The sequence below is a fragment of the Phyllobates terribilis genome, unplaced genomic scaffold, assembly GCF_046119375.1.
Source record: "Phyllobates terribilis strain yellow unplaced genomic scaffold, ASM4611937v1 Scaffold_1__5_contigs__length_1240528914, whole genome shotgun sequence".
Lineage (NCBI taxonomy): Eukaryota > Metazoa > Chordata > Amphibia > Anura > Dendrobatidae > Phyllobates > Phyllobates terribilis.
This window is the reverse complement of record NW_027362761.1, coordinates 1,046,687,372-1,046,711,801: the sequence shown is the minus strand read 5'-3', so window position 1 is coordinate 1,046,711,801 and position 24,430 is coordinate 1,046,687,372. Positions and strand designations below refer to the sequence as shown.

General features: G+C 41.8%; 1 protein-coding gene across 6 annotated transcripts in view; it reads right to left on the bottom strand.

Annotated features, from left to right (window-relative positions):
• LOC141158262 (cytochrome P450 4V2-like) overlaps positions 1-24,430 on the bottom strand; it is a 171,162-nt gene that overhangs the window by 9,191 nt on the left and 137,541 nt on the right. For all 6 annotated transcript variants that reach the window (XM_073645361.1, XM_073645362.1, XM_073645359.1 and 3 more), the window contains 3 exons: positions 22,086-22,188; positions 8,961-9,095; positions 8,694-8,873 (listed from right to left, as the gene is read on the bottom strand). In XM_073645361.1, the coding sequence (XP_073501462.1) occupies positions 8,694-8,873; positions 8,961-9,095; positions 22,086-22,188 (418 nt within the window). The remainder of the gene's footprint in view (positions 1-8,693; positions 8,874-8,960; positions 9,096-22,085; positions 22,189-24,430) is intronic.

The window sequence follows — 24,430 nt, the reverse complement described above, 5'->3', positions numbered from 1 at the left end:
AGCACATGGACATGAAGCATAAGTTGCAGTGGGAAGCTCACTGTGCTACAATGCGGCCTAGCCGGCCAGGCCAACCACCGTCTGCCATATCTTGTGCATCCGCGGCCTCTTCATCCTCTGTGACTGGGGGGACAGCAGTCACACCTGTTTTGGGGCGCAGACCTGCCACCTCTTTACCCGCAACAGCCAGCGTGATTGGCAGGTCATCATTTTCTTTGGAGGTGGTAACACCAGCTGGTGTTGAGCGCTGTCCGACATCGATAGCACCACCTTTGGATCAAGGCAACCTAACATGTCCGCCTGCATCTTCCTTACAGACCGGCAGTTTGCCGGGGACACCCTTATCAACCCCGTCTAAGCACAATAGCCAGCGCTCAGTTCCTCAGATGTGGACAAGTAAAAGACCATTTCCTCCTAGCCATGAGAAAGCTAAGAGGTTGAATTTCACCATCTGAAAGCTCTTGGCTACAGAAATGCTGCCTTTCCGCCTGGTGGACACAGAGGATTTTCGAGACCTTATGTCCGTCGCAGTGCCCCAGTACCAGAAGCCCAGTCGGCACTGCTTCTCAAAGAAAGGTGTGCCTGCGCTCCACCAGCATGTCGCACACAACATCACCGCTTCTTTGAGAAACTCTGTGTGTGACAGGGTGCATTTCACCACAGAAACTTGGACGAGTAGGCATGGACAGGGACGTTACATGTCGCTGACTGGGCACTGGGTAACTATGGTGACAGCAGGACAAGGGGCTGCTGTCCAAGTCTTGCCGTCCCCACGAGTTGTGCGTCAATCCTCTTTATCTCAAAGTTCCTCCACTGCTTCTGCCTCCTCAACCTCCTCTCGGTCCTCCACCTGCACCCAAAGCCTGTCTGGTCATGCCACAAGCTTTCTAACTGTGCAGAAGGGATCCTGCACACCTCCTTACTATGCTGGCAGTAGGGCTCAACGTCATCAGGCGGTTTTTACTTTGAAATGTCTGGGAAATGTGAGTCACACAGCTGAGGAGTTGTGGTCAGCTCTGGAGAACCAATTTCATGAATGGTTGTCTCCACTGGACCTGAAACCAGGGAAGGCCGTGTGCGACAATGCTGCAAACCTGGGTGCGGCCCTTCGCCGGGGCAATGTCACACACGTGCCTTGTATGGCTCATGTGTTGAACCTGGTTGTCCAGCAATTTTTAGCCCACTATCCCGGACTAGATGGCCTTCTGCAGAGGGCACGGTCGCTGTGTGCTCACTTCCGCCGTTCGCATCCCGCAGCTCAGCGACTTACATCTCTACAGAAGTCGTTGGGCCTGCCACTTCACCGGCTAAAATGCGATGTGCCTACCTGGTGGAATTCAACTCTGCACATGTTGCAGCGACTGTGGCAGCACCGACAAGCCCTGGTGCAATACGTTCTGACATATAGCCTGGGCCAACGAGATCCAGAGGTGGGGCAAATAACGCTGGAGGAGTGGTCTCAGATCAGGGACTTATGCACCCTTCTGCACAGTTTTGAAATGGCGACGAAGATGTTTAGTGCTGACGATGCCATTATCAGCATGACTATTCCGGTGATTTATATGTTGGAGCACATGTTAAACAGAATTCGGAGTCAGGTGGTGGCACGAGAGGAGGTGGAGGAAGTAGAGGAGGAGGAGTTGTATGCGGAAGGGCTAACATCTGCAAGGTCCAGACGGTCGGCAGCACCAAGGCGGCAGGCATGTGAGGGTGGGGGAGATGGTTTTACCAGGGCACATGGTAGCAGCCAAACTAGTGAGGAAGGTGCAGGAGCCCAGGAAGAAGTGGAGGACGAACTGATGGAAGACTCATCAGATGAGGGAGACCTTGATCACATTTCTGTTGTGCGAGGTTGGGGGGAGAGGACAGAGGAAGGAAGCATGATTGTTACCTCGCCACCAACACAACAGGGACTTGGTGCTCCTGGATGCGCAACACACATGAGTGCCTTCTTGCTGCACTACCTGCAACATGACCCTCGAATTGTGAGAATTAGAAATAATCCTGACTACTGGGTTGCCACACTGTTAGATCCCCGGTACAAAAGTAAATTTGCAGAAATTATTCCTGCCATAGAAAGGGATGCACACATGCAGGAGTATCAGCAGAGACTGTTGCAGAATCTTACATGTGCTTTTCCACAAAACACCAGTGGTGCACGTAGTGAATCTCACAGTTCCAACTTGCCAACCGTGGGACCGTCGAGTGTTCAGCACTCAAACCGTAACAGAACCACAGTATCTGCTGGTAACATCAATTTTGCGGAATCATTTCACCACTTTTTTAGCCCATCCTTTGCAAGGCCACAGGAGACAAGAAGTCTGACACATAGTCAACGCCTAGAGACGATGGTACAGGAGTATCTCCAAGTAAACATTGAAACCATGACTGTGTCACTGGACCCTTGCTCTTTTGGGCTTCCAATCTGGATAAATGGCCGGAGCTAGCCACTTACGCCTTGGAGATCTTGTCATGCCCCGCAGCCAGCGTTCTGTCTGAACGTGTGTTCAGCGCTGCTGGTGGTGTGCTGACAGATAAGCGCACGCGGCTCTCCACTGATAATGTAGACAGACTCACGTTCATAAAGATGAACAAATCATGGATCCGAAACGACTTTTCTACCCCTGTGTCATCCTGGGGAGAGAAAAAGCTTGATGATTGGTTAAAATCACCTCACCAACCATTTTAAGCTTTCAAATTACTAATCATGTTTATCTGTATCTTGGCTGGAAAATAATTTGGGCTTTGTAGCAGTGTGCAGCACTGATTCTATTAGGCCATCTATAATAAGCTCCACCAGATTTAAAATTACTAATCATGTTTATCTGTATCTTGGCTGGAAAATAATTTGGGCTTTGTAGCAATGTGCAATACTGATTCTATTAGGCCATCTATACTAAGCTCCACCAGATTTAAAATTAATAATAATTTTTAGCTGCATCTAGCCCGGAAAATAATTTTGGGGCTCGAGATGCGCAAGACACATAAGTGCCTTCTTGCTGCACTACCTGCAACATGACCCTCATATTGTCAGAATTCGAAGTAATCCTGACTACTGGGTTGCCACACCCTTAGATCCCCCTAACTTTTCGATCAACCTTTTCATTTTAATAAAGACCAAAAAAATGGTCATTTTTGAAATTATAAGCATTAGCAGGTTATTAGAAACTGAAATCAAACAGTTTTCAACTCAAAACTTTATTCTAGGTGATGTTACATTTTCACATAGGACCCCTTGTTCGAAAGGAGCTTCTGAACTCTCTCGTCCATTGAATTTGTCAGGTTTTGGATGGTTTCTGCTTCAATTGTTTTGCATGAGGACAGAATACCCTCCCAGAGCTGTTGCTTAGATGTGAACTGCCTCCCGCCATCATAGACACTCCTTTTGATGATGCTCCAGAGGTTCTGAATGGGGTAGAGGTCAGGGGAGCATGGGGGTCACACCATAAGTTTGTCCCCTTTTATGCCCATATCAGCCAGAGATGCAGATGTTTTATGTGCAGCATGAGATGGTGCATTATCATGCATAAAAATGATCTTGCTGTGGAATACACGGTTCTTCTTCTTGAACCATGGCAGGAAGTACTGTTTGAGAAACTCCACATACATTATGGAGTTCATCTTTACCCCTTAAGGGATCCTAAAGGGGTCGACAATCTCTCTCCCCATGATTCCAGCCCAAAACATTACTCCACCTCCTCCTTGTTGGTGCTGTAGCCGTGTTTGCGTGGGGTGTCCATCAACCAGCCATCCTCCACTCCATCCATCTGGACCATCAAGCGTTGCATGGCACTCATCCGTGAACAAAACAGTTTGGAAATCAGTCTTCATGTAATGTTTGGCCCACTGGAGCCGTTTCTGCTTGTGTGAAGTGGAAAGAGGAGGTCGACAGGATGGCGTATGCACAGCTGCAAACCTCTGAAGGACCCTGCATCTTGTTGTTCGGGGGACGTTGGAGGCACCAGCAGCTTCAAAAACTTGTCTGCTGCTATGACAAGGCTTTTTTGCCGCTGCTCTTTTAACCTGATGTAACTGCCTGTAGGAAAGAGTCCTTAATTTGCCCTTATCAGCACGCACACGTGTGTACTGTGATTCAGCTACATACTTCTTGATTGCCAAGACACTTCATCCTGATCATCGCACAATGTTGATTGTAGTCATGCCTTGACCTAAACACTCCACAATTTGTTGCTTCTCAGCAGCCGACACATCCTTTTTCTTTCCCATTTTGGCAGAAAATGTAGGCTGCTTAATAATGTGGGACAGCCTTCTTAAGTAGTCTTGCCTTTCATTGGACACACCTGCCAAACTAATTAGCAAAGGTGTCTGAAATTGCTTACAGTGATATAAAGAGCCCTGACACACATCACCATCAATGAGTTTAACTGACAAACAAATTCTTCCCTTATCACTCCTAAACACTTTTTGCATAATAATTTTGAACACAGTGTACATGTGCTGTTCCACAAAACACCAGTGGTTCACGTAGTGAATCTTACAGTTCTAACTTGCCAACCGTGGTCTGTATGGAGTTGTTCAATAAAGGGCCCAAAATTAAGATAACATAGATGGGAGAGGTCTCTATGAATAGGAATGCCTAAGTATTTGATACCCTGTGAGGGCCAGGCAAAGGGAAAGTTGGACTGGATGGAATCCTGTATGGATTTGGGGAGGGAGACATCGAGGGCCTCAGACTTCGAGCAATGATTTTAAAATTTGACCATGTAACAAAGTGATCTATTTCAGCCATAACAGCATGGATGGATATATGTGATTGAGTGATATATACTAGGACATCATCAGCAAATAGAGAGCACTTGTACTCGGTGCCTCCCACCTCAATCCACCTAATATTGGGGTTATGGCGAATTGATGAGAGCAGGTGCTCCGTCACTAGGATGTATAAGAGAGGGGACAGAGGACATCCCTGCCTTGTCCCATTGGTGATTGTGAAAGGTGATGAAAATGTTCTGATGCACCCCCTGGGCCTTGGGACACCCGGAGCCGGACCCTTTTTGGTGGATGCTGGTGGTTGTAGTATCCGTGGCGGCGACCCGGTTCCGTGGCTCAGGGCGGTCAAACCAGTGGCGGAACTATTTATGTGGTTTTGATGTTTAAATGTCCGACTACGCCACCCGTGGATTGCGGTCAGAGTGAACCGCCGCTGCAGGGCAGACCGCTGAGGCTGGTGTTGTGGGTGCAGCAGAGCGTAGCATAACTCCCCACGGGAGGAGTATAGCCTCAGGGCAGTGTATGCGGAGGATGGGGGTGATGGTGCAGGGCAGCAGCAGTAACGACACGGAGTCAGTGATGCAGTCCAGGGCCTTTACTCACAGTTCTTATTATCCAGACCACGTCTGCAGGTAACGGCTGCCCACGTCGTACTGTGCTCACCAGGTGAGGGGCTCAGACAACTCCCAGATAACTTTGAAGCGCTTCACAGGACCCCCTTTGTGTGTCCTTTGTCTGGCCTTTCTTACCAACCCTTCTGTCCGGCTGCCTCGGGCCTTCTCTTGGTAAACTTGGCGCCAGTTTCCCTGACCCTATGTGGTGCCTTCCTAGCGGGTGTAGCGAGGGGCTGCGCCACATAAAATGTCACAGCCTCCGGTTTCTAGCTGAGGGTCGTTTCCTGCCTCCACTAGTTTCGGGGACCGGTCTCCCCCTTTGGCCTGACCCCTCCACGCAGGTGGATTCGGGCGTGCGGTGGCGACTCGCCCGTCCGCACCCCTGGGATCCCTTCGTTCCTCGTTCCTGGAGCCTTCTCCGCTCCTCTTCCTTCCTTCTCCCTCTTCCAGGCTTGGGCCTCTGTTACTAGGCCGGCCTCCGGAGCAGAGCTAATGCAGAGCCCCTTCTCCTTGTCACTTCTGCTCAGACTTCTCTGCACTGAACTAAGATGGTGCCCACCTTTTATATTCCCTTCTCAATGCACCCGGGAACTGCTTCCTCCCTGCTCCTGCACTACAGGGTTCCCCTTCCTCAGTGTTCCCTCCCCCCACTCCAGCCAGGGACAGGGACTTTCGTGCCCATCTCAGGGGCATATTGGTCGCCCTGCCCCACGGCAATGTGGTGTAATGCATGCAGGTGTCGGGTCCTGATCCACACTCCATCCTTACCTGAGAGTGAGATATCACACCTCTGGGTGAGGTGCAATACCTCTGTAGCAACCGAGCCCTCAGGGTGCTACAGTTCCATTTATCTTCAGCCTAGGTGACGTATTGCGATACAGGGCCGTGATTTTGGCTATAAAAGGATCCCCTAGACCCCTACCCCAAGCTTTTTAAGAGAATCATATATGGCTTGCCAGGAGACTCTATGGAATGCTTTCTCAGCATCCAACGAGAGTATCTAATTACAAATTTTTAACTGCATCTAGCCCAGGAAATACTTTGTGCCAAGTAGCAGTGTCTGCTAGTCAGCGGATTATCCCGGCTGTTAAGCAAGCTACACCACCTGTAGTTTGGACACTTAATTTTTTCAAAGGAAATGCTTCGGGACCACGGGATACTCAGTGATGAGCATCAGGAGGCACCCCAAGGCATAGGGGCTGGGACTGGCAGTAGGATGCCTTGCGGTGGACAGCCGAGCTCGATCCTTATAAAAGCTTTTTAACTGCAGCAGCTTTAGTGGACGCTACTGGAGCTGGAATTACGCGGCTGCTGGCATGAGATTTGCCCTCCAATAGATCCTTGTAAATGAATTTAAAGTGTATTCATTCAAATTAGAGAGACAATTTAAATTAAAAAGCTTAGAGCTGCCTCCACCACAGGGGGGCTCGCTCGACCCACCAGCAGACAGGCACCAGTATTGGGAGAGGGGGGCTGGCCGTCAGGGTTCACCGCGGCTCTGGCACAAACCCGGCGACATGGAGGTGGCACGGGCAGGAGCGGACTGGCCGTGTCGGCTTCTCACTTTTTGGATTTTAGAAGGGCATGACATGCCTATATCTGTGTCTCCCCCTCCTTTTACTCCTCCACCTCTTTTCTTTTCGCATGACTATATGTACTTGTCACTTTTCCATGTGTTAGTTGTGTCTTCTGAGCAGTTTGTCAGCTTTTGGACACCTTTGAAGGTGTTTTCTATGTGTTTCTATGTGTTTTTGTTTGCCTGCCATTGGTTTTAACGGTGTTCGAAGGTGTTCGACGAACAGTTCGACGAACAGTTCGGCGAACACACGGGTGTTCGACGAGCCGAACCGAAGTCGAACACTACGGGGGTGGCTCAACACTAGCCGTGACATCACGTCGTGTGGAAGGAGTCCGTTCAACAAGAGAGGGCCCACAAGCCTCCCATGTGGCAGCCCTCCCCCACAAGCCAAGCCTTTACATCTAACCAGTAATTGACTCGTAATAACTGCTTTATATCTTTTGTACCCATGCTATTGTGCTTGCAACTCTGACCATTGTGTATGTATAACACTTATGTATATAGTGTTTGTCTAGTGCGCCCTTAAGGCAATTAAATATATAATTTAACCTTGGGCTGTTCTGTTATCTCAATCCACGAAGCTCACGTCCATTTGTTCGGTTCAACGAACGCACTACGGGGCAGGTTTTTAGCCCGATATAAGTCCATTATGTTAAATAGAAACTGGTGGCAGCTCTCCCAGGCCAACCCGGCTCTGCTTCACTGGAGCTAGTGAAAGAGCCTCTCAGCCTGTCAGGGGTGTGAGTGAGTGTGGTGCCACATCAGTGACTGAGTGGGCCTCCTCTTCTCACTCCCTGGTGCCTTCCTGTACCTGTGTGGACAGGGGGTGTCTGTGCAGAACTGTACCAAATTGACCTTACGCGTCCTCGAGGGGGTGCGGAAAGTCACTAGGTGCAGAGGGCAGGTCCGTACCACATGCTCCGTCTGATGTAATTGCGACGTCAGGCGGGAGGCGGGGTGTGGATCCATCACAAGTGGTGGCAACAGCTATGTTCTGCGGGGTCTCCCTGTTGCCATTTCATCACACCCCTATTTTTGCCATAGGTTTCGAAATGTACAAAAATGCCTTTGCATGTTGCAACATTTAGGGGGTTATCCAAGATTTTTTAAAAATGCTGAAGGCAGAATATGTATTGAAATAATAGAATAAGCAACAGTCATCTCTTTCATCAGCTTTCCCAGTTGAGGTGTTTTATGACTGGATGAGGCTGATGGACTGATCTGGTCACATGGTCCTCTATAAGCAGCCATTTCATAAACAGAAGTGGTGGTCAGTTTGTGGAGAAAGCTGCTCTAACAAGAGAAAGTGGACAACCTTTCTAAATTTCTGTTCCAGTTACATGTCATACATGCATGCTTCACCGCTGAGGCCTCTGATTGACTGCAACGGTCCAGTGAATGATCAACATGAATACCAGAGTATCAGGGAGCTCAAAACTAAAGAAGACCATGCTTCAACAACTTGTTTTTAATGACACAGAAATAACTTGATAGCAATCAGAACAATAACCCTTTAGCTTGCATAAGAGAAATAGTAATTATTAAGCCCAAACTGACTACACTCCACCAGTTATGTATTTATTTAATTTCCCTGAAGAGGCTTTTTCCTATTACCTAAATTATTGAGACTAACAGGGCACTTTGCTATCATTTCATCACTACAATACCTGGATGTAATAAAACACATACATTTTTAAAACAGCCACAGAATAACGAATTACAGATTTATCATTTTACTCCATCATTGATAACTACTAACTTTTACTTACCAATACAGTTTCGGAGTCCTGCTGAAAAAGGAATATAAGCATAGGGGCTGCGACCATTTGTAGCTTCAGGAAAAAACCTCTCTGGCCTAAAATCTTCTGGTTCTGGGAAGTATTCTGGATCCCGGTGTAATGCATATGGAACAATTAACACATTAACTCCTTTAGGGACCTTAAATCCCCCTAAAAAAAATAGATAATTTTTCATTGAAAAGTTAACATCCATTTTGATGTAATAACATGATTGATAATGTGATATGATTCTCATACGGATAGTGCAGTCTTCACAAATAGTGCGGGCATAGAAAGGAACTGATGGAAACAGTCGCAGAGCCTCCTTGATTACTGCTTCAAGATATCGTAGGTCCTTCAGATCTTCCATTGTGACAGGACGGTCAGATTCACCTGATATGGATACAATACATTCAAGAAAACTTTAGAAAAAAAGAACTTGCAATTAACATCTAAATATCAAGATACAGTATATTACTGAGTTTTTCTTTTGTGTGAAATATATCTCTGAATATCAAATCCATGGCTTTTTTAAGTAACCCCTAATAAGGACTTCATTTTCCAAATTGTAGGACATACAACAAATTTAAAACATTATTCTACATGTAGATTTATATTATATTCCAGGTTTTACAGAAATGTAACATGTTGGTATAGCACTATAGCCCAACTATCCTTTTTTGCCTTATGGTATTTGGTGCCATTTTGGGCGCCAAATTCTTCAAAATGACACACGCAATTCATGTTTTTGCCACACAGTTAAAAAAAATGCCTTTTTCTCTGTCTTGAACTGTATATGCGACATTTTGGAGCCAAAAAGTCGCACATTTCACAAAAAATGATTCCAAAAATACTGACATACTCAAAAATGCATAGGGTGGAGGACATGAGTGGCGTTGTGGCAAGTTTTGCATTGATAATGCTAGAGTGTTAAATACATGTTGTAACATATGGACACTTAAAATAAAAAATGCATTAAGTGCACAACATCTGAACACAAGTACACAACAGGGTTGCAATACCAACCATCCAGAAATTATTGGACAGTCCATAAATAAAGAATTTTTTTTCTGCTATCAATACAGAAATATTTGATACGTCCATGATTTTTTTGAAGCTGAAAAATCTTGCAGAGATCATTACGATTGTATCATTATTTTACAGTGAATCCAGCTAATGTCTTCATATCTGAATGATGGGCTATAAACATATACATCTTAAAGGAGTAGTAAGGTATTCCGATAAGTCTTCAGCCACTCACTATGCAGACTTTTGAATCCTGACAGCTTGCAATGCACACGCTGTCAGTATTCACTGGTATTGTCGGTGAGAGCAGTTGGTAATATGACTGCAAGTATGCAATTTCCATACTTCTGTTCACATTTGGACCAGACATGACTTCACTAAATACAACTGAATTGAGAGAAGTTGAGCATGTCAGCACATGACCACATATCCAAATAGCATCCTGCTTGGTGTTTAATCATGCACCCAGTAACGACATCTGTTTAAAGATTAACTGTTTGTGGATGCCTGGCAGTTTTTAATAGGATTTCCATGAATAGACTTTGTAGAAGCCATGCCACTTAGCAGGTCCCAGAGGTACCGTAGCTTATACAGGGCCTTAATCAGGGATGTAGACTTACAACATGGACTAATGGTTTGCATCCATTTGATAGCTGCTGACTGGTGGAGCAAGCTAGCAGAGTAAAGTCAACTAATTGGACAAAACCAGAGAGTCCAGGCACTAAACAAAATCAGGAAGCAAGGATGAGGTCAGTAGGATAGCCGAAGTCAGAACTAGGTCAATGGAGAAGCAGGTAGAATCGACCGGTAAATGTAGGGCTTAAGTCAGTCCAGGGTCTGTGATGGGAAACTCCAGTTATGTAGGGAGTTGTCCTGCCACATAGCTCATAGCATAGAGCAGATTACTCCTGCTGAGCTGCTAGCATGGGTGCCAGTTACACCAGTATCGATGGATGGACAGTACCTGTGCCACCTAGTGCTATTGGCCACAAGGTCTCCTCCATCAGCAGTGCTGGCCACAGAAAGAACATGACGGCGCCTGGTGACATATGCAACAACATTGAAGCAGGTACCAGTAGAGATGTGACAACATGAGTAAGTTATGAGTTATTGTAAAGATATTTGCAGCTTTGGGTTATAAAAAGTTGTCAATCCTCCTACACCTCATAACTCCCTGAGATAGCATGTCACAAAACACATGTGGGAGTGTAAGGCTGAAAAAGCAGTTCACCTTCACATCATGAATTATGGTTCTTATTTGGTAGTATTTTTCCATGCTGCTCATTTGGAATTACACGGTTTGGAACTTCATCCTGATGGAGGTCGGTGTTATTTTTCTGTCTGAGACTATTTGTAGATTCTGTATACCCTCTAGTGAGATCTCTGCTCCTCTGCCTTCATCAGATTTTTATGTGTCTCTTGTGCCTAAATGTTGTTTTTAAATATCAATGTAACTATTAGTGCGATAATAGTAATTTATTTATTTTTCATATTAATGAAATGCACTGAAAAAAAGCCATGTTTTCTTATACAATGTTAAAATACTAGTTCACTGCAGGATGCAGACAGTTTTCAATCCAATATATGTTTGCATACAAGTTTGAATGGCAAAACGCTAAAACACTGAAGTCTATGGTTACATTTTATTATTTGTATTTGCTTCAATTTTATACCGTGCACACTAAGACTAAATTTTTAAGCAGGATGAAAAAAAACAACAATTGCACATCAAGTTTAATGTAACTGTTTGCGATGACCCATAGGAAAGCAAGAGAAAAAAAATCACTGGACAAGTTTTGGCTCACAGGCGAATACCACTAGAGCGGCCTGTCAATATCTATGGATCAAGCTAATTACATTCTCTAAAATGATAGTGGGTTGCCCAGGATTAGATTAAAGTATCTGCTTGTTTTTAAGAGACATTGCCATTCTTCTCAGTGGGCTGGGTCACTTTACTCCCATTAAAGTCAATAGGGCTAAGCTGCAATTCCAGACACTGGCATTGGACAAGAGAGGCACTATTCTTTATATTCTTGAACAACCGTAAAATTTTTAAGGGGAATCTGCAAGCAGATTCTTGCTATGTAATATGGGAGCAGCATGGTGTAGAGGCTCTGATTCCAGCAATGTGTCACTTACTAGGATGTGTTTTGCTGCGTCAATCATCATGATGTTTTATCAGCAGTAGACTATTACAGTGGGACTAGGTGTCTCGTGCCTCCTAGTCAACTGCTCTGTGTAATCTCACCCCAATCACTGTTTAGCAGCTTTCTACAAATGTTAAAGAAAACCTGTCAGCACGATTTTATAATGTAAGGAAAAGATATGGTTGTAATGGTGCTGTAATACTGATTTCATTGATACCTTTGGTGAAGAAATTCGCTTTGTTGTTCTTCTGTAATAAGCATTTGAAGTTTTCTGCTAATTAGACTTGGGTGCACAGAGGCCGGACTGTACATGGGGTCTTCTCCTCCCTGTTTGTGCTTCCTCGGACCCTCTGCCTGCCTCTCATCTGTGAATGACCTCTCATTCACAGACTGGAGGCAGGTGGAGGGGATGGAGAATCACAGACAGGGAGGAGAAGACCCCGTGTACAGTCCGGCCCCTGAGCACCGAAATCGAATTATAAGAAAACTTCAACTGCTGATTAAAGAAGAGCAACAAAGCAGATTTATTCACCAAAGATATCAATGTAATCAGTATTACAGCACCATTACAACCATGTCTTTACTGTACATTATAAAATCATACTGACTGGTCGCTTTGTGTGTACACTTAAAGAGCACCTATCAGTGATGTGGTAGGGTTTATACACAGCACATCATTCTGAGCTTTGCTAGATCTGCAGCACAGAAAACTATGATTCTATCACAATTGTTGCACCCAGTAAACTAGGCGACACATCACTGGAATCAGGGTCTATGTCCCTACATGCTGCTTTCAGATTACACATGCAAAATCTGCTGACAGATTCCCTTTAATCCATTATCTGTTAGGAAAGAGTCATTAGGCAGTCTATGCATTAAATCACAGCACAAATTATAATACTTCCCTTAGTAAGGCCTATTGCTTTACTATATGACTTCATTGTGCACTAAAAATATCAACAGTCAAGTATTACAGTGCTCATGCTGTTAAGGATGTGAATATATTTGATGAAATCATATATATCAATACATAGACATATATTGAAAATATACAAAATACAAATTGACTTTTTACATGTTTTACCAAACTATAGCATTCTTAGGAACCGCTCCTAGTCCAAAGGCCATATGCATTTGCCTGTGTGGACAGCTAATCTGATTGTTCTGTAATTTGCTAATAGGGAGGCTTTATTGTATTAGGATCTGGATAATTACAATTTATAATTATACTATGTAATTAAACATCTAAATGAGAGAAGAAGAATGACATTGTTGTCTACGTTTATTCTTATTTTTACCAAGTAATTTTTCTTTTTAAGTTTTTTTTTCTTCACATAAGACTAAAATTCCATAAATCAAACAATTGATAACATCCAAAGTTTCACAAAAACAGTCTTAGATATTTATAATAAATATATTCCATGTATAATTTTTCTTGTTTTAGAACTTGCTCCATAAATCATACGTTGGGGTATACCTGCCCATATATCATACTTAGCTTTGTGTTTCCTTGTAGATCACTTTATTCTATCTCTTCCCATATATCATACTTTGTTGTATCACTTGATGTTTAGGACACTATGTCAGAAATCCTTTATGGTGAGGCGCTGACAGTGTCATTTATATTTTACTCCATGGTATTATTTCTTAGTACATACATTTTACTGTGTATTTATGCAGCATATTAATTCAAGGCTGAGAAAATTTTCAATTTAATCAACTGTTTATATAAGAAAGAGGAAATTGCACGTACAGTGAACGCATTTCCAAATCCCACCGGCTGATGCATTACAGAGAAAGTCTTTGATGTTTTAGAAATTAAATACACATCAGTCTGGTTGTTCTTCAGGGGAGCAAAATCCATGTTTTATTGGATTTTTAAATTTAATTATTATGAACTAACACAAAGAATAAAAAGCATCTGCTTTTCTTATATACCAGGTGTTATGGAGGCAGCAAACAACTTTCTAATGGTGCTACGTACAAAATGGGTACAGTGTACCAATCCCACCCACCTTCCTAATTCTACCAGTCCTACATTATTAGCAAGTCAAACGCATGAGATGGAAAGTGACATCTACACAAATTCCACTGTAAAACGTTTGTTAATTCCACATTTATGTCTGATATTTTACCATGTGAAAGCTCCCAATATACTAATAAACATACCTATAGGGCACTATTTCCAGATAAGAGCAAAAAATTGTCTTTTTGACTTCTGTTTGGCTGATATGTTTTTGGATACCACAACAAATGGTATGGAATAGTTTAGTAGACTACTCTCTTCCGTCCTGGGATCCATTCAAAAACATAGCCTTGAATGCTCATCAGGAGCAGGTGTATGGAGAAGACTTAGGAGATAATAAGCCCACACCATTCCCAGCAGATGATATCTATGTTATTCAGCCTGATCTGCCTCTAACAGCTGCAAGTGGAGCCGAGCTCTGCCCGATCCTGTTATCCTGTTAAATGCCACTGTCAATCTATGACAGTGGTATTTGCATTGTGCGGCATGTAAGTTCATTTCCTCCCGATATCCTGGCTTTCAGTACGCTATTTAAGGGGTAGTCCGATCTAGAATGACAAGTATGCAGTCACTCTGTTTGACTCTAGACTTGCGAATCCTCCCAGATCATGGACTGTACACTGCGAGAATTCGCTGGTGTCTACGCCAGGACCGGAGGTCAGGTAATTCTATATGCATACTTCCGGTCAGAACCCGTTTAGTGGGTGCAGCCTCACTCAATACACTTGTATAATTATCTCATACTTCACATTCTACAGCAGATAACCCCTTTAACCTGAAGATTATCTCTATATATGCAGGTTAATAATGTTTTTTCACATGACAGGTTGCCTTTAACCATACCACGATGCAGAAAATTATTTGATTCAATAAAATGTAGCTTGAACATCATCTTTCTATAATGACTTTTTGAACGTGATCATGAATATGTCAAATTAGTTACAGTTTTCTGGATAAAGATATCTTGCTTCATTGTAGTATATATGTCAAGGCAAAAAATGTTACACCTGTAGATTTAGCAGAGTAACTACTTTAGCAGCACGGGGGCCCTGGGTTTAGATTCCACCAAGGAAAACATCTGCAAGGAGTTTGTATGTTCTCCCCGTGTTTGCGTGGGTTTCCTCTGGGTTCTCCAGTTTCCTCCCACACTCCAAAGACATACTGAGAGATTGTGAGCCCCAGTGGGGACAGTAATAATGATGACTGTAAAACGCTGTAGAAATAATAGCTCTACATAAGCGAGTAAAATAAATAAAGTGAAATGTTTTTGTCACAAAAAATGCCATTTGGGGCAATCGGGAAATTTGTACAACAGAGAAAAAAGCAATTCAGCACTAGGTGTGATTTATAAGCTAGAATAGGACCATTTTGTTGGATTTGAATAGAAGATTGGTGTCACTTTCCATCCTACAATTCATATCTATGGTTATCCACTGTATTTTATTCATTTTTTAGCTGCTAGGGTAGGACCTGCATCTTGATAATTAGAGATATAATATGTAGACAGTTAACTGGTATGTATAGAAGAAAATAAAGTTGATTGAGGCCTATTTAAATGAAAAGCCTCCATTCCTGGAGAGTGATGTGACTTGTGTTACATGCAGGATGCAGCGAATGAGTGGCTACTCATCAACTGCAGCCATTACTATTTCATAAGAATGAATGTTTCCCCAGATGAAATATTGATGACCTGCAGATGACGACCAGCCGCTCATTGACTGCATCCTGCCCGTGACACAACAGCTCACGTCATTCTCTGAACAGTGACGCCGACACCATTGAAGCAGCACTGCTGTGGGAGGCAAATATATACCTTTTTTATTTTATATGCATTCCCGAATCAATTAAATGGGAAGCTGGGGTGTCAGGATTTTACTTTACACTGCCCACTGTAGACAGCGCACACTAATATTCTGACACTCCAGCTTTCCATTTAGCGAAACCCAATCGAAGGACTAAACAAGAAGTGCTTCTTTACATTCAATATGAGATCAGAAGGGCATGCTTGAGCGGAGGTACATGCTAAAACATTTTAATAATTTATTATTCTGTTATTGTTAAATATTATTTAAGTGCTACAACCAAAAGTAAAAACTATGAAAGTACAAATCCATAGCCATTATTCTCTTTTGATGTGAATTTGAGTAAGAACTTCAAAAATGTAATTTTATAGTACATAATGCAATTGAAATATAATTATGCTACCAGATGTTAGAGCCACTTGAATCTTTTCTTTAGAATTGTCAATGATTTTGGTTTTAAAATCACCTCTAATGGATGCGTGGGATGTTATATGCAGTTTAAATACTAAGGCTGTACGAACTTTGGTAGACTTAAGTAGAAACTCACCACACTGTCAGCATTAATCAGTGTCAACGGCCTCTCTAAATGAGTTCCCTTGATGCTTGAACAAATTTGAGCTTTCATTCCGCAGAATTTACAGAGTTAAAATATAGCCACTATATAGAACACATAAAATGCATAATTTGTACACATGTAGCTACAGTTGCAATCAAAATTATCTAACCCCCACTGCATATTAGTTTTATTGGCAAAATTGACAAACTTTCTGCTGTTTACAATAAATAAATTAGACAAGAACAATTTAAATGGCTCAACGCAACTAATATAACAAGTGGTTACTTCAAATTTAACACAAAATGACACTTTTACTGATCACTGCTGTCTCAGAATTATTCAATCTTCCAGAAATGTGATGCATAGTCAAACAAATTTCTCATGGGCATTGGTCTCCAGTTCACTAATATTCTTGGGTTGTCAAGACAAGGGTCCAAAAAGTTAAGAGAAGAGATCACATGCCTCTCCTTCTTAAAAAAAGCGTTTATACAAAGTGTGTAATTTTATTGTATTTTTCTGATTTTTATGATATGTGAAACTGCATAGAGTTTTATAGGCACTAATGTGCTCAATTAATGTAATGTATTGTGACTAATGTATAATGCAAATTATTTGTGTAGAAGATATAGGAAAAGTATAAGATACGGGTCAATGCTTAGGATACAGTCAATGCTTAGGTTAGAGATGGCTAGTGACTCTAGATAGATGAGGACATAGGGTATAGTATAAGACTGATAGTTAGATTTAGAAAAGGGAACTATGCAGAGGCAGGCATATTAGGTATAGGAAGTCCAGCACAGGGTTAGATACATATAACATGTTAGGGACCAGCCCAACATGGGAGGGGGTGGGGTCATATAAAAAGGGCATAACTTCATGGTTAGATGAGTTGGAGATTAAATTGAGAGATAGATTAAGGTTTAATAAGAGTTCAAGTCCAGAGGGCGGGAGGGAACAAAAAGTACAGATTGTTCTGGCAGTATGAGAACGTCAGCAACTTTCTTCAGCGGACATTCCTGCAACATGTGGGGCCTACTGCCCAAACTATGCACTGGCAAGCATGCCTTATTTCCTTCCAACAAGTGTAAACCAGATGGGGAAATGTGTGAGGGAGATGGGACAGGAATTATGGAAACTGCGAAGCTGGACAGAGTATACTGGGGGCCAAGGGAGACATTAAGCAAAGGAATAGCTCAGGCTGAATTAACAGAGAACATGGAAATTTACTGTGCTGTAACATCAACTGATCTCGGACTGTTAAGTAAAGTTGGACTGTTTGATAAGAAGTTGGTGTCCCTTGATTTGAGTTCTGCTGGTCCTGTACGAAGGGGCATGGATGCAACGGAGGCCTCTGGCCTGAATGTGAGTACACTGAATTGTAAACAGTATGTGTCAAGAATCCTGTTGTCCTTCTACAGTTTGACCACTAGTGGTCGCTATTGTTCACTTTAATAATTGTGCTGCAAATTTCACTCCTTACCACTAGAGGCTGCTGTTGTGTTCTGCAATTGCCCTTTACTAACAAGGTCGATTCTTAACTTGTGGAATCCATCATGTTTCCTGTTTGGGCCTACTTAAAGCAACATGGATCTTTCATACATTGCTTGAGTATTGTGTCTAGCTGTTTAATCTATCTCCAGTCTCCAGCTCTAAACTGTCTTACCAAGATTGTTCTTACCTATCTACGGATTTTTTTTCAACAACTCCTTTGTAAATAAGTCCCTGTACTTTGTGTCACCCCCACCTTATTGTAGATTGTAAGCTCTTACGAGCAGGGTCGTTATAATTTTTGCTTTAATTATTGTATTATCTTTAGCTATGTTACTTATATCTGTTATATAGTCATGACATAAAGGAGAGACATACGAGTGAGTATATACTCTGTATAGGGATCATCTACGTAACCCAATCATGGACATATGAAGAAAATACAGCCATTGAAGCAAAAAACTAATGGAAAACGAGAGAAACATGCTTCAAAACTGGTCACTTATATCATGAAAAATATTTATTTAATTTTAACAAGCATGGGTGATGAATCACAAGACACAAGAAATGATTAAAAACAATGCGGTAGAGAGGCACCAAAGGCGGTGGTGCAAATAGTAACCACAAAGACCCTTCTCTATATATGCTGCTGAAAAACATCAAAAGATGGACTTAATGAGAAATATGCCAGTGCCTAAATAGGAACAGGTATAATATTCGGAAAGTGCCAAGTGGCAAATACTGTCCAGTCAGGCATAATAGTCAGATCAATAGAGATTATGTATGAAATATACCATATATTATGCTTCAATGAATAGATACTGCTACGTCAATTTATGAAAAAATGTATTGGCTGAATGTACCCGAATCTCACAGTATAATAAAACTGCTACATCAATTGGTGCAAAAATGTATTGGCTGAAAATACCCAAATCACACAGTATGATAGAATATAAATATTATCTAGATAGAAAAAATGTCAAGTGGCAAATGCCTACAGATCATACATTAAGGTAGGTAAACCAAAGGCATACCATCAGATGTATCCAGTGCACAAGCATAACAAATAAAGCGTTGGTACAAAAAATCCTCAGCCAGTATGTTCACCGCAAATATAAATAAAGCAGCAAGGACTTCCTATATTAAGGGGAGTATAACAATCACTCACATCCACTATGGGTATGTATTACCTCCTCAATGGCGCACACCCGACACGCGTTTTGGCTCTGCTGCCTTCGTCTGCAGCATATATAGAGAAGGGTCTTTGTGGTTACTATTTGCACCTCCGCCTTTGGTGCCTCTCTACCGCATTGTTTTTAATCATTTCTTGTGTCTTGTGATTCATCACCCATGCTTGTTAAAATTAAATAAATATTTTTCATGATATAAGTGACCAGTTTTGAAGCGTGTTTCTCTCGTTTTCCACTACTTATAACTGTTGCATATGAACCTCTGAATTGTAAAACACTATGGAATATGTTAGCACTATATAAATAAAGATTATTATTATTATTTGCTAACACCAAGAACATCTCCTACAACTTGCTGTTTCTGCTCGTGCTCCTTCAGCCACTGCATTCCAGCAGTGCTACGCCATTATCGTAACAACGTCATACTAAGGGACTGGGACACTGTTTATTTGTGGGGTGTCAGGGTGTGGGAACGCAGCCCCTCGACCATGACAACCACCCTGTGAACCTTACACAAACAAGAAAAATGATACACAATTATAGGGAAAAAAATCTGCAGCAAGATTTAGTGACAGCAGGTACTGAGGTTTCAGTTAGCACAGTAAGACGCATACTAAACACTGAATGTCTCCATTCCCGAACTCCAAGACATACAGTGCATCTCTATTGACCCAAAAGCTCAAAAAGGTAGACTCAAATATGCTCAAAACCATATAATAAGCCACGGAAGTTTGGGGATTCAGTTCTATGGCATCATGAATCAAATATGAAAATTTTTAAGCCTATGGCTCAGCAGTATGTCTGGAGGAGGAAGAATGAGGCATATGAGGAAAAGAACAACCTGCCGACAGTGAAGCAAGACAGTGACTCAGTAATGCTCTGGTGCAGCATGCTTCATTTGGCAGGTGTTACCTACAGCATATAAAGGGCAAGATGGATTACATCAAGTATCCAAAAATCTTATTACATTATGGCATGCTTTCTGTGAGGAATTTGAAGCGTGGGCATCATTGGATCTTTTTTAAAGACAATGATCACAAAAATACCTCAAAGTCTACCAAGATTTTATTTCAGGAAAAGTCAGGTAACAGTCACCAGAGTTGAAAACTATAGCAAATGTTTGGTGATATATATTTTTAGAAGCCAGTAGGAGCACGTAAACCCAAGAATATTAGTGAACTGGAGGCCTATGAGGAATGAGCTAAGATTTTTCAGTAATCCTGTCAGAAGCTAATGTCTGGCTATCGATCAGAGTGGAATTTTATGTTGAGTTTGGAGAAACCATTAGTTTAACTGGATTTAGTGAACTATTTAAATTGTTCTGGTTTGCTTTGAAAAGCAGTTGAATATAGCGCTGTTCACCATTATTTGCTCCCCTTCATTTTTTTCATAGACTGTGCAATATCTTAATAAAAAAATGGAAATGTACCAAAGTTATATCCTCAGGATTTTTTAATTAGTGGTCAAAAATAAAACAAAAATAAAACATTGCTTTTCAACATCCATGTTGCAATTTCAAAGAAGAAACAGAATAAACAGCATGTGCAGCAATAAAGGTACCCATAATTACTACTTGGTTGCACACCCTTTGGCATTGCTGACAGCCTCAAAATGTTTCTTGTAGCCATCTATAAGCTTCTTGCACTTCTCAGCTGGAATTTTCTCCCCCTCTTCCTTTGCAGTTTGTTCAAGAATGTTACAGGGCTCTTTTTCCCAATGGCAGATTTCAGCTCACCCCAAAGATTTTCAATGGGATTGAGGTCAGGACTCATTGCTGGCCATTTTAAAACAGTCCATTTTTTCTTTTTCAACCATTCCTGTGTACTTTTGGATGTGTGCTTGGGTCATTGTCTTGCTGAAGGACCCATGAGCTTTGATTTTAAATTACGTTTTCTTACACTGGGTAGGACATTTTGCTCTAAAATCTCTTGATAATTCTCTGATTTCATCACTCCTGTGATACGGTCAAGGCCATCAGTACCAGACACAGCACAGCAACCCCACAGCACTATGGATCCTCCACCATGCTTAATTGTTGGTAAGGTGTTCTTTTCCTTATAAGCTTCATTGCGCTGTCTGTAAACAAACTGTTGTTTTGCATTGCCAAACAGCTCTATTTTAGTTCCATCTGTCCACAGGGCATTTTCCCAGAAGGATTGTGGTTTGTCAAGGTACTCTTTGGCAAAGATCAGTCATTCCTTTTTATATCTTTTCTTCAGCAATGGTTTCTTCCTTTGCCTTTGCCCATAAAGCTCTGCTTGATTTAACGTGCGGCGTATAGTACGTGTTGAAATCATGACTCCAGACTGTTCCAGGTTGACCTTCAGGTCTTTGGATGTTTGACGTTGTGTTTTTTCCACCATTGGCACGAACTTTCGAAGACATCTCTTGTCAATTTTCCTCTTTACCCCACGTCCAGGGAGGTTCATGACAGTTCCATGCTTGGCAAACTTTTAATAACATTGCAGGCTGTTGAAACTGGGATACCAAGGTCTTTGGAGATGGCCTTATACCCTTTGGAAGTCTTGTGTTTGCTAATAATAGCAGTTCTGATGTCCTCAGACAGCTTATTTCTCTTCACCATTGTGACAAAGGAACCATGTGGCTTTTTAAAACCCTGAAGTTACCATTCATTGGCTAATTCAAGTCACATGGGCACTGACAATTAATCACAAGTGAATCTCTTGTGTGATTTACCACAGGCGAGTCAAAATGTGTTCCCATACTAATTAATGTAAAGGGTGCCAATACAAGTGTCACAGCAAGCTTTAAGTTTTCTATTTTTCCCTCCCATTGTTTTTTTTTAATTATTATTTATCATTTGCTCTTTTGTATTTAACACGAGTGCTCTATACAAAAAAACTGTTTCACTTGTTTCATTTTTTCAGGAGATATTCCACTTTATGTACTTAAACTTCATGGGTGCCAATAACAGTGAGCAGGACTGTAATTCGATTGCAGCTGACATGTACAGATGTATTATGATAAGCAACAACATAGTTTGATCTCATTTTAAAAAGCAACAAATCTTTTGAATGTATAGTATATTTAATGATACTGTATTTTATTATATCAAATATTAAGAAGCATAGACTTGTATGAAAAACAGAAATAAAGAGAATGAAATACAAATGTAATGAAGGCATACCAAATACTTCATCTAACTCTTTATGGACTTGTATCTGTGCTTGTGGGTGAGATCCCAGCAAATATAAAGACCAATTCATAGCAGCAGCCGTTGTATCATGGCCCTAGTAAAAGCATAGAAATTCAGGTCATAATTTTATTAAAGATCATTAAAGGTGTTTTACCCATAATCATAAGTTTTCTCCTACACCAAGCAATCCAGAGAACGAGGCACAGCTGAGCCCCATTTTGAATGTAGAGGAGGTACACATGCTTGGCCTTTACTTCATTCATTGTCTATGTGACTGCAGGGTTAAAATGAGATGAGTACTGCTATTTCCAGGAGTCTCATTAACAATGAATGGAGTGACGGCCGAGCAGGCGCATCTCCAGTCTATTCAAAACAGGACTCTGCAGGACCCTGCTCTTGGAGTTTCGGAAAACAGTTTTCAGATCTCCAGTGATCAGTAGAGATGAGCGTTGTTCTACTCGAACTGTTCGCCAATCTCAAATTCGAGCTGTTTTGGGCGGTGTTCGAGCCGTTCGGCGAACATGAACAATTTGAGAAAAATTCGGCTGTTCGAGGTTATGTTCGATAACTGTTCGTGCACCAAAATCATAACTGGATTTTTTCTCAGTAATGATGAAAATTAATGTTAATACGCAGTTTGAGTGTACAGCGGGGTGGGGGGAGGGGCAGGGGATGGATCTCTGCAGGAATAATGAAGATCTCCATTTTTTTTTCTCTTTCCCGCATTTACAGTGGGGAGGTGCAATCTGTCAGCCTATCAGCAGCGCACACACGGAGCGAAGTGCTTTTTTTCACACAAGCAAGGGCATGTGTCATTGGCAGTGTATGTCACATGTCCTTGCCCTATAAGACCAAGCCATTTTCCCCGTCGCCACCATTTTTTCACTGCTGCAGCTGCGTGTTAGACGGCACCGCTGTTGCTGTGTGCGCTATACCTTGTTAATTTCAAGCCAATTTTCGCACAAATCTACAGATAGCTTGGGAGTAGGGAATAGTTGTGATTGCAGTCCTTTTAAGGACTAGGTTACAGCATTTCCTATGACTTTTATCAGGCAGGTCTGTGCTCTTAAATAGATAGGTTGTGGGAGTAAAGACTAATTGTAATTGGAGTCCTTTTCAGGACTAGGTTACATCAGTTCCTATCAGTTTTTGCCAGGCAGGTCTGTGCCAGTGCTGTGCAAGTTTTTTTCACAGCATTTGGCTGAATCTAGCAAAGCTAATCCTTTTTGGCCTATTGCAGAGTGTGTTAGTCAGTGGAGTAGCCTATCTGTGTTGCAAGATATACCACCTGTGTATAGAATACCAATTTTTTTACTGCACCTAGTGAAGTAAAATCTTTTGGGCATAGCATCATTCTATTAGTCCATCTATACTGACCTCCATCAGGTTGCAAATTGAATATAATTTTTTTCTGCATCTAGCTCTGAAAAAATATTGGGCTTCTAGCTGTGTGTGGGACTTGTTGTATTAGTCCATCTATACTGACCTCCATCAGGTTGCAAACTGAATATATTTTTTTCTGCATCTACCTCTGAAAAAATATTGGGCTTCTAGCTGTGTGTGGGACTTGTTCTATTAATCCATCTATACAGACCTCCATCAGGTTGCAAACTGAATATATTTTTTTCTGCATCTACCTCTGAAAAAATATTGGGCTTCTAGCTGTGTGTGGGACTTGTTGTATTAGTCTATCTATACTGACCTCCATCAGGTTGCAAATTAAAAATAATTTTTATCTGCATCTACAGTACCTCTGAAAAAATATTTGGGCTTCTAGCTGTGTGTGGGACTTGTTCTATTAGTCCATCTATACTGACCTCCATCAGGTTGCAAATTGAATATAATTTTTATCTGCATCTAGCTCTGAAAAAATATTTGGCTTTCTAGCAATGTGTGGGACTTGTTCTATTAATCCATCTATACAGACCTCCATCAGGTTGCAAACTGAATATATTTTTTTCTGCATCTACCTCTGAAAAAATATTGGGCTTCTAGCTGTGTGTGGGACTTGTTGTATTAGTCCATCTATACTGACCTCCATCAGGTTGCAAACTGAATATATTTTTTTCTGCATCTACCTCTGAAAAAATATTGGGCTTCTAGCTGTGTGTGGGACTTGTTCTATTAATCCATCTATACAGACCTCCATCAGGTTGCAAACTGAATATATTTTTTTCTGCATCTACCTCTGAAAAAATATGTGGCCTTCTAGCAGTGTGTGGGACTTTCTCTATTAGTCCATCTATACTGACCTCCATCAGGTTGCAAACTGAATATAATTTTTTTCTGCATCTAGCTCTGAAAAAATATTTGGCCTTCTAGCAGTGTGTGGGACT